General features: G+C 39.7%; 1 protein-coding gene across 4 annotated transcripts in view; it reads right to left on the reverse strand.

The window, feature by feature from the left end:
• Window positions 1–2,670: 2,670 nt before the first annotated feature.
• Window positions 2,671–15,092, reverse strand: part of Lgsn (lengsin, lens protein with glutamine synthetase domain) — a 31,127-nt gene continuing 18,705 nt past the window's right edge. For 3 of the 4 annotated variants that reach the window (XM_063256844.1, XM_063256845.1, XM_063256846.1), the window contains 2 exons: window positions 10,575–10,741; window positions 2,671–4,102 (listed from right to left, as the gene is read on the reverse strand). In XM_063256844.1, coding sequence (XP_063112914.1) covers window positions 2,897–4,102; window positions 10,575–10,741 — 1,373 coding nt within the window. In that variant the 3' untranslated portion in view covers window positions 2,671–2,896. 4 annotated transcript variants of the gene reach the window in all.

Here is a 15,092-nt window from a genome sequence, read left to right on the forward strand (position 1 = left end):
CACTTACATTAAGAAGATAGAAGCATTAGCAGAAATTCACCTCATCAGTAGGAAAATTGGAAATAGATAAAAGAAGTAGAAAAACAGATAACTGAGCTTTACCAGTTATCTAATTAGGTTCCAATTATTCCTTATCCCTAAAGTTTCTTGGTCAATATTTAGGCTTGCATTAAAGACTAACAATATCCATCAACACACACAAATAGTAACTGAAATCTGTAAACTGATTTGTAATATATGACTGAATCCCTCTCTGCCAACTCACTACTATACACTCAACACTGACAATAATTTCCACAGTTACATTATTTCTTCACACTGGCATCGTTGTATTTTTAAAAACAGTCTACTAATATGAGTGTTAGTTAGTTTCCTACTTTTGGAAAGGAGGACCCAATGGTTCCAATTGAAAGTTTACCTTGTCTCATGGTTTTCGAGGGATGAGGCCAAGGTTGTCTGGTTCTAAGAGAGAAATATCGTGGCAGAAGGCCTCGGCAGAGGAAAGCTACTTGTTTCATGAAGTTTGGGAACAGAGCTGGAGAGAAAGAGGTTAGGACTTAAGATAGTACCCAATGCTATGCCTGCACAGATCACCTGCACACACCCAGAAGTGCACTTTATTAATCTCCTGGGCTTTTCTTAAACCATCAAGTTGGCATAATTAAGGTTAACTGTCACAGTGTGTAAGGAAAAAGAAAGGCTGCAAACACTGTGATTAGCAGAATCTTTACAGCACATTTTACTCACTGTGGTAAAACCAACCGAAAGCACTGAACACATTTCATGATGTGCGATGAACTATGGAATAGTGCATACAGTTCTTTTAGGATGAGAGAGAATACAGTTGTTGTTTTTTGTTGTTGTTGTTGTTGTTGTTTGTTTTTTGGTTTTGTTTTTTGTTTGTTTTTTTGTTTTTTTTTTTTTTTTGGTACTGGGATTGAACTCACAACCCTGTACTTGACAGGCAGGCACTTATGCCACTGAGCTAAATCCATAGCCCCGAGAATACAGTTTTTTGCATGAGTGGTTTCCTGTGAGCACCTCAGATTTTCCTCCCTAGAAGTAGAAATGAAAGTCTTTCACTGGTTCTTCTATTTTTATTCTTTATCCCCATATCCTGCAAATATTACACACACACACACACACACACACACACACACACACACACACTTTCTCTAACATGTTTGTACACTTACATGCACATATACACAAGCAAGACAGAAGGTATGTTGCTGCAATGAGTCAAGTTGTTGCATCATAAGAGACACAGAAGTTTGTTTTCTCTCTTTCAGGTAGAAAAGAATGTAGACAAATCAAACTCGGCTCTGCAAAGTCCCTCTAGTGGGACTCTCCTGGCAGTCATCGGCAAGGAAGGCGAAGATGGGAGAGGGGAGGGGAGGTGCCTGCCCGTCCTCCTGGGCAGCTCAGCTCTGCAAGCTTGAATCTCAGTGCTCCGGGGCAGCGTTGGCTGCCCTGATCCTGAGACTGCCTTCAACCCAGCGAAGGCTCAGAAGCACCATTTCTGCTTTTCACAGTGGCTCCACTTCTGACACACTGCCATTTTATTACTGGGAGCAGAAAAAGAGTGAAAACTTGCTGACCCCACACCCTTGGCTCCTTCCCCACCTGCCCTGGGCTACCTTTCTCTCCACCCTTTAAACAACTCTAGAATTTTATTCTTTTGTTACCAAACACACTTCTTCTGCTCATAAGGGGAAAGAGCAATTAGTGAAGGACAGCCTGACTTTCATGATTTAACACACTAAATTCTAAGAATTTTAATAGGAAAAACTGAGCCAAACTCTGTGGTTTGGCTTGTGCATTTGCCATCTAGATGGAGACCACAGTCAATTTTAATTGAATGTAAATCTCCTAAGCAGTATATCAGTGTTTTCATGTGCTAACAAATGGGTTTTCTACTTGTTCCCAAAAGATGCTAAACTTTAGTAATAGTTGCAATTTTATCACATTTAAACAAAGGCCTGGAGCATTTAACATTCTCTGGAGGAGCCTCAACTCTGTAGGCAGCAGAATGAGTAATGTCAGGACCGAGTCAGGCAGCTCAGTAGGCCCTGGGCAGTTGGGCAGCCGTTCTCACACTCCGCAGAGGGCCAGCAGTTTAGAGGAATGTCCAGCTTCAAAGAAGGAAGCCAAGAGGAGGTGCCCACCACCCCACACATCCCTGACTGCCTCTCCCCCATCCCTCCATGTGTTGCACTTCTACAAAGGACACTGCCTTAAAAAGACTGATCACTTTCAAAATCTTATCTCATCATTCCCAGCTCTCTGTTTACTGGGGGTTCGATTCTCGAGGCTTTCATAGCTTGGAAGTCCTTGAGCATTTCAAGAGCTAGTGGAGAAGCGTGCAAAGAAAAGTGTGCAGACTTCTGCTGCTTGTGATTATGACATATTTTTATAAGACCCGATGTATTTGGGAAACCATGATGGTGCTTGCAATCCAGGTCCTCACCAGGCCTCCATTGGTAAGATTCCAGGAACGTGTTTGTTTCCCCAGGTCACAAACTGTGTTTATATTTGAAATTTTTGCCTTTGTAGTCATTGTCCTTTCTAAAGCTTAATCGTTTTTTCACATGCAAATATATTTATTGTCCCAAAACTGCATTCCTGGATATGTCTCCCAACCAAGGAAGCAAGAAAACGACAACTGGCTGATAGGTGCTCGTTAAAGCTTCTCCACGACTTTTATTGTTTAGATCCATTACAGAACCTTCTCAGCAACCCCAGTTCACCTGACAAAGATCCCATGAGGACAACAGAAAAGAGAGTAAGCATTTGCAGAGCAGTGGTTAATTAGGAAAGTTCAGTCTTCTCCTGCTGCTAGATTAGCAGCTTAAGTCAAAACAATGTCTCAAAAGGAAGAGTTAAGTGTTTCACTCTAAATAAAATACTCCAAGAATTTATTTCTCTCTGCATCTGTTTCTTCATTTTCCAGCTCATATTTCTTCATGGCAACAAAATACCGAATGAAAGTCTCTCCCAGAGCCTGTCGCAGACACTGGTCCTCCTCCAGGGCCACGAGGGCGTCCTCTAGTTTCAAGGGGATCTCGGCCAGTGGCGGCTGGCACACCCCGGTGCTGTCGGCAGGTCCGAGATCAAGCTCGGCATCCTCGCAGCTCTGCAGCCCGTCCAGGCCGGCGGCCACGGTGGCAGCCAGCACCAGGTAGGGGTTGGCGGTGGCAGAGCCCAGCTTGTTCTCTATCAGGGTGCCCCTCCCACCGTGACTTTTGATGTTGAAAGCGCAGCTGTTGTCATTGTAGCCCCAGGTCGCAGGCACGGTGGGCTTCGGGTCTTTGCTGTCCTTATGGTAGCGCTTACGGCAGCTGACAGCAGGTGCCATCAGGCAGCTGAGAGCTGCAGAGTGTCTCAGAAGCCCTGCCAGCCACTTCCTCCCGGGGACCGTGAGCTGCCCGGACCCAGAGCCGCTACAGAACAAGTTCTCCTTCCCACTGAGGTCCCAGACACTGTGGGACAAAACACCTGAATTGCAGAAGCCAGTCTCAACGAAGAAACTGGCAATGTAATTATATTTCCTGGCCACTTCTTTGACACCTGTTCGGAGAGTAAATGCATTATCAGCTGAAGTAATGCCAAATTCGGGCAGAAAACAGATTTCCATCTGACCGGGCCTCGTAGAAGAGGAAAAGCTCTCTACCGTGGCCCCGGTGTGATACAAGCCGTCCACGAGTTCCTGCATGAAGGGCTGGTCATGATTAAACAGAAATGTGGAAGCAGGAAAAGACACCGTCTTTGAATTGATAACTTCCGGCACGCCAAAAATGCAGAAGTCATAGAGGAAGGCTGAGAGCAGGGAAAAGCCTGCATCCTGCAGCTGGCTCAACTGCCTCTTGGCCATGTACCTGGGGGAAGTCAGCAGGGGCTCCCCAGTCACCGTGAAGGTGTCACAGATCACCCGGGCCGTTCTCTCCACCCAGGGCAGCACTCTGAAGGTCGACAGCTCCGGCATCAGGACGATGTCACTGTTAAAACATGTGGCTCTTATGTGATTCACTTCATCATCCTTAGGATTGGGGATCAATTCAAGGTAGCCTCGGGGCATGAAAACACCCTGGATCACTTTTTCCTAAAGAAGGAAAAGGAGAAATTAACTAATGCAAACAGAAGTGTAGAGAAAAAGCTTTGTTAATGAAGTGTTTCAGAATAAAATCACCAAAAGCACTTTTATCAACTAGGAGTACTTTAAGCCCAGAAGGTTTTATATGCTCCTAGATGTGAAAACAGCTATAAAACATTTATAAATGCACATATAATGATTAAGAAAACCTGTTTATTGCAAAAGACAAAAGTAAAGCCTTGTGAAAATCTTTGAAATCATCATAATCAAAGGTATTTTGTAAGGTACTTTTTATTTTATAGTATAGTTGCTAAGTTAGGAGAGGGAAGATTTATTTCTTACAGGTTGGAAGTTTCAGTCCATACTCAATTGGCTCCAAGGCAAAATGACATGGCTGAAGAGCAGCTATTCACAGTGCAGCAAACAGCAAGCACCAGCAGCAAAAAAGAGAAACACACACTCTCCCACCCCCTCCACTTTACACTGTATGCTGGCCCCACTCCTGGGCAGGCATCGCATTCACACCACCAATCCAAGGGTTAGACAACGAACCAATCGCAATGCTAGATTCAGACCCCTCCATGATTGCATGAGACTTGGTCGGGCCAGCTGACATAAACCATATTAATCTCCTTTTCATCACTTTATGTTGGAACCTTCAATCGTAACTCTTAGCTATTCATAAAATATACAAAAAGTAATGAACCACAACAATGCCCTAACCACTGATTGTGTTTTGGTGGCCGTTATTCAAACTCTCTCTATGCCCCTTCCCATCCTCTGTTAATCAGTATTCTACATTTAGACCAACCTTCTTAAGTATACAAACGTGAGAGAAAATCTGTGGTACTTGTCTTGCTGTGTCTGATTTATATCACACAACATGATGACCTCCAGCCCCACTCATGTTGCTGTGAGTGATAGGATCTCTCTTCTTCTCACTGAACAATATTCCATTGTGAAAACACACGTTTGCCTCGTACATTCATCCACTGATGGGAATCTAGGTTAATTTCATATTGTAGCACTGTGAATAGCATAGTAAATAGATCTGCCCTGTCACCCAGCTCTCTCACTCCTGAGTACATGTCCAAAAAATGCGTAGCATATCAAGAGATGCTGGAACGCTTGTGCTTATGGCATCCTCTGTTCAATTCCAGTGTGAACTGGCTCTCAAAATTCTGCAGCAGAGAAACTCTCCTCAGTCTTCATCAGAAAGCTGACTGTGGTCAGACTTTCAGCAGTTTCACTCTTCTCTTGACTCACTTACACAGTCCTTACGAATTAGCTACCTCACAGTCTCACGGAGCCCCAAAGCACTTGTCTGTGATTGTGGACCTGTATCTCCAAAGTTACAGTTTCCCAAAAACTGTGACCTCCAAGTCAGCGTGAACTATCTATCCACAGATCTAACCTAGAGTCATTGTGCTTTTAGTAATAGATGTGAAGTTAGGTGACTCACTGGGTATGAACCCTGGTTTCCTTATCCATAAAATAGAAGTTTCAATGAGACCATTGCCAAGGTACTTTCTAGCCATATACGTATGAATTTCAGTGGGTTTGGTCATTTATTTAACTTTTGCTGTGCACCACAAAACCGGGAAGTGATGAGATTATAAAACTGAAGAGATACATAAAATAATTTCTGGAAATTGTATAGAATATCAACAAAGCTTCACGTGTTCAAGGTTGTGTTAATGTGTAGAGAAGAGGCCCTGACCTTAAAATGAGGTTTTCATTAAGCTAGTGAGCTTTATGAGGTTAATAAAACACCCTAACATTCTGCCATCCAAACTGTTTTCTTCCGCTGTTCCCAGACTCCAAAGAGCCTGACCACCACCAGGACAGCAGACGCCGATGAAGGGGAAGGAGCGGGTCCCTGAGTGTGCCCGGGAGCCACTGCCTCCTTTTTCCACAGTCACTGCACATGCTTTCAAATCCCAATCGACTGGCTCAGCCACATTTGCTTTTATCAGCAATAAAGTTGAAAGAGACAAGCATGTTTTGGTGCCTACTTAATTTTTCAAATTATTCAAGGACTTGTACACACACACCACGGGATCTCAGAGCAAGCACCTCAGTATGGAATTCTTTAACTCAAATACTCACTGCAAGAAATTGTGTCCTTAAAAAAAAAAAAAAAGAAAAGAAAAGGGATGAGGATTTAGCTCAGTGGTGTAGGGCCTGCCTGACAAGCACAAGGTTGTGAGTTCGATCCCCGGTACCAAAAAAAAAAAAAAAGAAAAGAAAAGAAATTGTGTCCTTTCCCTCCTGTATATTAATTCTACAAGTATCTGAAATGAGGGATCAGATATTTTACCCATGAAATTTGCAGTTCCCACAGTTTAAATCTGCACTGTCTTCCCATCACTGTGAACAGGGAGCTGCTGGTTTCTATTTTAATTCCAAAGTCCTCTGCACACTCCAAAGCTACAAGCAAAGTTAAACTTGATCTCTAGCTTACTGGATCCATATTTTTAAGCATACTTCTTTAGTACTGTCATTTTTTTATTATTGTTTGGACAAACTACTCTCTATCAGTTGTAGAAAATATATAGGTACAGAAGGATATCTATGGTTCCTGACAATAGATGTACAACACCTCAATATAGCTCACTCTAAATGCAATAAAAATTTTTGCAAAATAATTCAAAACCTTATGACAACTGAAATTTGGACCACAATAAAGATTACTTGTTGAAATAACCCAAACATTAGTTCTGAATTCTGAATAGCATATCATATTTCAATTAGACCAAAAACAAAAAAAAACCCACATTATTTAATTTAAATAAAAAGTACCCTTTGGCTAGAACAAAGACAGTGTTGATGAATATGGTAGTCCACATCTATAATCCTAGCATTTAGGCAACTAAAGCAGAAGGGTCACTCCATGAATTTAGGGCCAGCCTGAGCCATACAATGAGTTCAAAAACAGTCTGAAGTATAGAGACCCTGTCTCAAACAAAAACAAACAAAAGAACAAAAGACTGACTATAATTTGGTTGAAATATTTCAATGCACTACTTATAATAGCCGGTTTGGAAGTAGCCTATATGTCCATCAACAGATGAGTGGATTAAAAATGTGGCATTTACATACAATGGATTGCTACGCTGCCATAAAAAGGGATGAGCATGAGCATTTGTGGGAAGTGGGTGCATCTTGAGACAGAGCTAAATGAAACAAATGAAGTATGGAAGATTAAATATCACATGGGCTCTTTACATGAGAAAGCCATAGTGTAAATAATTTAAAGACCACAGTAAAAGATAGGCAACAGAAAACAAGAAGGTAGATCCTTTGCAAATGGGAAGTAGGCAAGAGATGAGGGAGAGAGAAAGAATGAAAGGGCAAAGTCAAAAGAATTACGATGTATGGTGTATGTGTACTGCTTGCCACAATGAATATAATCATTAATAAAAAAAATAATTTTTCAAAAGACTTAAATGTGCTAATATCAGTAAGTATTTAACATTTTCTAAGCTCTTTTAAACATTATCATGGGTTACTCGTGCTTTAACCAATTATAAAGCAGTCTTCTTTATTTTCACTAAATATTTTTTTAAAATCAATTATTTCACAGTGCTACATACCCATCATCTCAGCACTCTGAAAGGCTGAGGCAAGAAGATCACAAGTTTAAACCCAGTCCGGGAAGTTTAATGACTTAGCAAGACCCTGTCTCAAGCTAAAATAGAAAAGATCTGGGTGCAAGGCCTGGTTCAATATACAGAGCCTGCTCCCTCTACCCAATGTATATTTTTAATCTAGTAAGGATGACACTTAGCTCAAAGAAATAATCAAAGCGAAGGCAGAGGCGGTGGGCGCAGCAGAGCGAGGATGAGGCTCAGATCCGGCTCCCCCTCGCTCTCCGAGCCGTCCCTGCCTCCCCAGCGCAGGATGCGAGGAGAAGGACGGTCTCTCCTCCGACCCCACGGGCTAATCTGATAATGGCCAAGTCGACATTTTATTTCCTACCAAAAAGTTTCAGAATTATTTTATAAAGATCTAAATTACTGTTTGCTAAGCCCCAGGCAGACTCAGACGATGGACTCCTCACTTAGTCTAACGAGTTTCCCATCTAGAATTATTTGTGTAGACAAAGCACACGCTGAGCTGGCACAGATGAAGCTGCTTCTAATGCCTGGTCACTGTAAACCTTCCCCCAAGGTGATTTAATCTTAAATTGCAAATATTCAAGGTACATATATTCATTAGGATTTGTACCTTTAAACATTCTCAAATGAATTTAAACTGTTTTGTTAAAAGTATCACAGAATGGATAAAAAAAGAGATGTGGTATTTTTATACAATGGAGTATTACTCATCTATAAAGAAAGATAAATTTGAGACTTTTACAGGTAAATGGAGACAACTTGAGACCATACTCATAAGCGAAATAAATTAGACTCACATTTGTAAATACCAGATAGTCTCCCTAGTGGAGAAAACTGAAAGAGTAAATAAGATCCAAAATGTACAATAAATATTGTAAACGTAAAAGGGAAAGAAACTGCTCAAAAGGGAAGAACAACTGGTATAGGAGAAAGGAGATAAAAAAGAAGGGGAAAGATTGTATGTTTGCATATATATTCACATATATGTGTGTATATGATAAATAACTGTACTACTAATCTTTGTCAGTTCATCAAAAAGGAGTTTGTGCTTTCATTGTTTGTTTGATCATTTTTATGCCTACATCTTGTAATCTGAACAACTACTTCTAAGATAACAATATACAATATACTAACCAATGTTAATTTCCTATTAATCTGTTTTGAAATTCTGTATCATTGTTTTTATTCTTTGTTTTTAAAATAAAAAATAATTTTTAAAAAGTATATATTAAATGAGAATGAAATAACTAGGTCATGAAATGAGAAAGTGAGTTATTAAAAAAATGAAGACAAGAATAAACATACAGGGCCAGGGATTTAGCTCAGCAGCATAAGTGCCTACTTTGCAAGCGCCTGGTACCAAAAAAAAAAAAAAAAAAAAAAGAATAAACATATCAATTAAGGGGTATGTGATGAGTATATCAAAATTCCATGCTAAACAAACTTTTTCCTAGCTCAACTCCAGAAAGAATAAAAGAGGAGGGAGTTCTGATATAATGGCTGTTAAACTATTTAATGGAAAATATTTTGAATGACAATTTGAAAATGCAGAAATTTTCTTTTTATGTTAATTATTTCAATCTTCAAAAACAAAACAACAACAACAACAAAAGAGCCCAGTATGGTGGCACAGACCTGTAAAGCCAACACTCAGGAGGCAGAGGCAGCAGGCTGGCCAGGGGTTCAAGGCCAGTCTCAACTACATAGTGGGACTACCCGGCAAAAAAAAAAATTACATCAGTTTTCAGCATATATAGACAGGATGTGAGGTTATATTTTGTAAAGATGTTCCACAGAGGAACTGAAGCAATATCATCAGTGAAATAAATTATTAGGATTTGAAAAAAGGCCTTATGATATTTTTACATCGAGTCTCTGGCAGTACATGAATTTCAGGGACTGTATGCATCCTTATTGATCCAGAGAGGTTCCTGAGAATTGTCTTCTAGACCAATCCACAGTAAAGTTCATCTCTGTTATCAGAATTAATGGCCATGTGTTCTTCACTGAATGACGAAGGAAAACTATCTATAGTCAAATCCAAAAAAATGGCTTAGAAACAAATGTAAACAAGTTAGAACCCTTCAAAAAGTTTCTTTGAGATACTCTGCTTCCTCCCATAGAAACAAGTAAGAAAAATTACAGTTTGATATTACAATGATAAGTGTAAGACATTCTAAAAGTAGTTAAGTTTCAAGAATGCTTAATTTTTATACATTCTTAAATAGTGCTGACCAATATCCCTTCCTAAAACCTGATTTTTAAGTATCACAACAAATCAGTCTTTAAAATAAATCCACAAACTGACCCCCTCTAAAATCTTAGCAAGTCTTAAAGCATGGCAAAATGAAATGCTTCTTGATATCATTATTTTCAGGAACTTAATATTCATTAAGTCATCCAGTAACAATATAGTACTTTCTTATCAGAATTAGAGCTGACAGGGATAGATTTTTTTATCTAGCAAATTCTTTCTATTTAATCATGTTTCCCTTTCATATTTGCTCTTGGGTCTCCTGTTGCAATTTTCTCATGTCAAATAAAATGTAATCTTCATAATTGCAATTAGAAGAGAAGATACTTCTGTGGAGGGAAATTATTCAAGGCAGGAGGGCTAAAATTACTGGTCTTAATTGGTTTTCTATTTCTATTAGGTACAGGAATTATTGTGTGAGAGCTGAGAGGATATGTTAAGCTCCTTGGAGAACAATAGAGAGAGACAAGGGGAAATATAAGATGAAGTATTGTTTTCAGCTTGAATTGTTGCATAGATTACAAGGAAATAAGGACAAATAATAAGGATCATTCGCTTGCTAATGGTCATGAAATTACATTCAGTTATAACTGTACACAAAACTCACTTGGAAGAAGTATGCGGGGATGGTCTTGGATCTAGACACACCATGTAGGTCTGTCGCTTCAAAACGCACAAACTGAAGGTGATTTTTGGCCATCTCTTGCTTAATATGCTTCATTTTAGAAGAAAGTTGAGGTGGAGTCAAAATCTGAGTGCTGTTCCCAGCATGATCTATAAAATAAAGGGTGTTCTAAGTCACAATTAGGATTACTGACAAGCCAAAGGAGACTTGAGCCTAGGGAAGGAGTCATTATGGCCATTAGCAGAACTCATCCGCATGCATCATGGGAATCTTCACACCACGTGGACATCTTAGCTTTCCCTCACGGCCTTTGCCATCTTCCCAAAAACACTGCATCAGACCAGCCTGGGAAACCGTTTACCCCTAGGACTACGTTAAGTCAACGTAGCTCACATAAGGATGTACCAACATCATGTGTGGGTACTTCCTGAACATTCCTTCACTTCTGGAAATTACAGCACATTGCATAACGGTTGGTGTTCTTTTTAAGAATGAGAGTGTAGAACCCGAGGGTGTAGCTCATTGGCACAGTGCCTGCCTGGCAAGCATACAAGGCTCTGAGTTTCATTCCTGAAACAAAAACAAACAAACACCTAGGAGAAATTAAAAGTTTCATGTGTATACTCTTAAAGTCAGAAATGAATAAAACATCCTTTTCAAGACTTTTAAATTAGTCTGCAAATTCTAAAACTGGAGATAAATCACCTTATGTAACCAGTTCATCAGCTTGAGACCCAAAGAGGTACCTCACATCACTGGGTTCGCTGTGGAGCTGGAAACTAGGGACCAGGCTTCCGGGCTCTTGGTGGGGAGGATGGAGGGGGTTCATGATCACGAAACGAATGAGCACATCTGCTAGCACGTAGGAAGCCCAGGCGCAGAACTCACGTCGTAAATGTTAACTTCTGGAGCCTCTGAGAGTTATAGCACAGCAGCACAGAGGAAGAGTATGCTGTCCTTTCATACTGCCTTTGCCCGGCAACTTCCTCACCCTGTCTTTGCTGCTTTCCCAATGAAAGAACAGCAACTACTACACAGGCTTGTGACACATCACCCCTCAGCTGCTGGCAGACAGTGAACACAACGTAAGACAGCTCACTCTAACCCTGGAAAGCGCTCCTCCATCAGTTCTGCGTGAACACCATCTGTCACATCCGACACTGAACAGCCACCATTTGAATGATTCCTGAGTATCCTGTTTCCAGATATAACTAGGCTTTAAGCATGAGCATAAAGATTGACAGCTTAAAAACATAGATAAGATAGATCTTAAATACGTGAAGCATGAGAAAAACAAATTACTGCTTCTTCCAACAGGATAACATGTCCTCTCGCTGACATGCGTGGCTACTCTGAGATTCCTAAGCCTTTATACCTCCCTTCCATTCAACATGAATAGTTAAGCCATAGCGATTACAATGTTTCATGCTAAATTAGCAGTTTTGGTGTTCCCAAGCTATTCTGAAATATTGGATATTTGGCCCATCCTGAATAATGCTCCTTAAATAAAATACAATCTATGAGCATTCTATAATATGCAAATTTTCAAATGATGGTATTCTAAACATATAAGCAATTCTGTATAAACCGTAAAGAAGGCCTCTCCTATAAAAGAAAAATGGTAATTTTATTGGTTCACTAGTATGACAGGTAATCTTACTAGTTATTTCCCATATCGTATCTTCTAAATTTTCTGCAAAGATATGCATATTACTATATTATTCTAAAGTACAAATATTCACCAATTCAAAACAAATTTTTTATCACTGTCTATTCTTAATACAGGATGTGTACCTAGAAAGTAACCAGAAAAATTCCTGCATTCATAAAACATTAAATTACTGTGTAAGAAACTATAGGCAAAATACACACTATCAAATGCAAAATTGGAATAATTTTACAAGACAGAATATTAAACTTGTGAGACTTCGTGGCAGTGTAACCAGGTCCAATTCCTGATTCATTTTAATACCCGTAAGTTGATCAAGCCATGGAAATAATTATCAGTTTTCTGGGGTTGCCGTAACTAATCCCCCTAACTGTGAGACTGAGACAGAAACTTCTCTTCCCACTGTTTTAAACACCGGAAGTTGAAGATGAAAGGTGTCAGGGCCTGTAGCTTCTGAGGCCACCCTTATTGGCTGGATCATCTTCTGATATATTTGCACAACTGTCCCTTTGTGCATCTGTCCTGATGTCCTCTTGGGAGGATACCAGTTGCACTGGCTTAGAACCCATCCTAATTACCTCATTTCCCCTTAACTAGGTCTTTCAAGACCCTGTCTCCAAATTCAGTCACATGCTGAGGTCCCTCAGGTAGTACTGTACCCTAACAATGTTGCAGCCAGGGAGCGTGTGTCATTCATTTTCATTTTATTCATTGTTTTCTGTTTCCATGTATGACCTACTGCGTGTCATGTTGTACCATCCTGTCTCCTGTCTGTTACCCTGCATTTGCTTCTTGACCCCAAGGAACAGGGGCTTACTTTGATTTGTTGTTCTTTCCTCGGTGTCTGTATCAGTACTGGCCAATGATTGGCATTCAACAAACACTGCTTTATTATTACATGGGTGGACAAGTACTTGAGTTCATCTCTCCTTTGTAGTTTGATCTTGTCTAATTAATAAGTAAAATTCTGCACCATTTATTTTAAAATGCATCCTTAGTATCAAATATTTCATTTAAAATTTCAATTCAACATTATCAAAATCCTATCCAATCTAATTTCATTTCCAAGTGATCAACTGATCTTGCTATATCATTGTTTGAAATAAATGTTTGTTTCAAGTAAATCACACTCATTGCCTACAATTAAACCTTTTGGTCAGCCTCCTTTAGCCACACATGATGAACCGCAGGCAGATAATCACCAGTTCAAGGCTCCGTTTGTTTTTTGTACAGTGTGATTCCTGAGAGGTATTCCCCTGTCCTATCTCCTCAGAAGATTAATACATTAAATCAATGTGCCTTTGTAGAGGAAGTTTTACTGCTGTGTTTAGAGAGAAAAAATAAGAAAACATTAAAAAATCTCAAAGATCTATGGCAATTAAAGGGTCTTGGGAAATGTCTGTGTTTAGTGACAATGAGGATGTATTTCTATTACAGAGAACAAGCCATGGCCACTTATGAAAAGCAGGCTGATTGACAGTTGGTGTTTGGCTTGTGTGCAGATGTCCTCCTAAAACTTCGTGCAGTCATAGGTGGGCTTTCTCAAGGTGGCTGTATCTCAAGTGTGGCACTGGAATTGATTCATAATAAAATGCTAGATTTGAGGGCACTAGGGTTAAGAATAGGAGTGCTACCTGCCCTATGTAACTGGATAAGATATAAAATACAAGTAACTTGGATAAGCAAGAGCTATGGTCACCCCTTGCTGTTTTGCTGCCATCTGCCCACTATGAACTATTTCTCTTCTGTTACACCTGTCTACCATGTCACCCTGCCTGAGAGTCAGCTGATTATGAACTGAAACCTTCACAAACTGTGAGCTTTTCCTCAGTTAACTTTGTGTGTTAGAGTAAGACAATAAGCACCAAGTAACTAAGACAGAATTAGGTACCAGCGAAGTGAAGTTGTTGCTCTGACTGTGCCTGACCATGTGATTTAGGAGCCTTTGAGACTGGTTGTGGAAAGAATTTGGAAAGGTTCTAAGATGGCAGCTGAAAAAGTAGATCTGGAATACCTTAGGCTGTACTGGATGGGAGATTTTGGTCAGAGACCAGAAGACCAGAATTCTGACAGAAATTATGCCAGTAAAGACCAGGCTCAGGAGTTTTCTGCTTGGAAGAAGGACTGCATTGGCTGTTGGATTTCAGATGATGTATGTTATGCCTTTGCAGAAAGTTTGTCTACATCTTGCTCATGTCCAGAGACTCTGCCTGAGATTAAGATTAAGGATGATGAACCAATTAATCTGGTTGAAGAAATTTCAAGGCAGTCCAATGTTAGGCATGGTTATTGTTGGGGGCTTTTAGCCAGATTTATGTTGAGAATCAAGAGCAAAGAGCCCACTAGAATGATCTAAAATGTTTTGAGTTTGACCAAAAAGGAAGCTCCAGTAAAGTTACAGCCTGTAAAGATTAACCAGAGGAAAAATTGGTTGCTGAAAAGTAGTGATACATTGTCTTGATATGTTTGATGTTACAGTATACGAAGTTATACTCAAAGATTTCAAGGAAATCTTACTATGGTAACTACTTTTATGTCGGGATTATCTTGTGGTGAAACACTATTTTGCTTAAATGGTTATGTTTTAACCTGCGCTGTTTTGTTGTTATGCCCTCTTTTATCTCAATCTCCTTTTTTTATTATTTACTTTTTCATTTTTATCCTTTTAATTAAGGGAAAAAATAAATAAAAAATAGCAGGATATATTATAGTAACCCACTTTGATTTCCTATTAACTTGATTTGAAACCCTATATTGCTCTCACCATCTTGTTTTGACTGATTTTCCTCTATTCTGTTTTGTTTGATAGTACCAAGTTTGAAAGTATAGGT

This window comes from Cavia porcellus, unplaced genomic scaffold (assembly GCF_034190915.1).
Source record: "Cavia porcellus strain 051 isolate PalLab524CR breed Dunkin Hartley unplaced genomic scaffold, mCavPor4.1 scaffold_10, whole genome shotgun sequence".
Classification (NCBI taxonomy): Eukaryota; Metazoa; Chordata; class Mammalia; order Rodentia; family Caviidae; genus Cavia; species Cavia porcellus.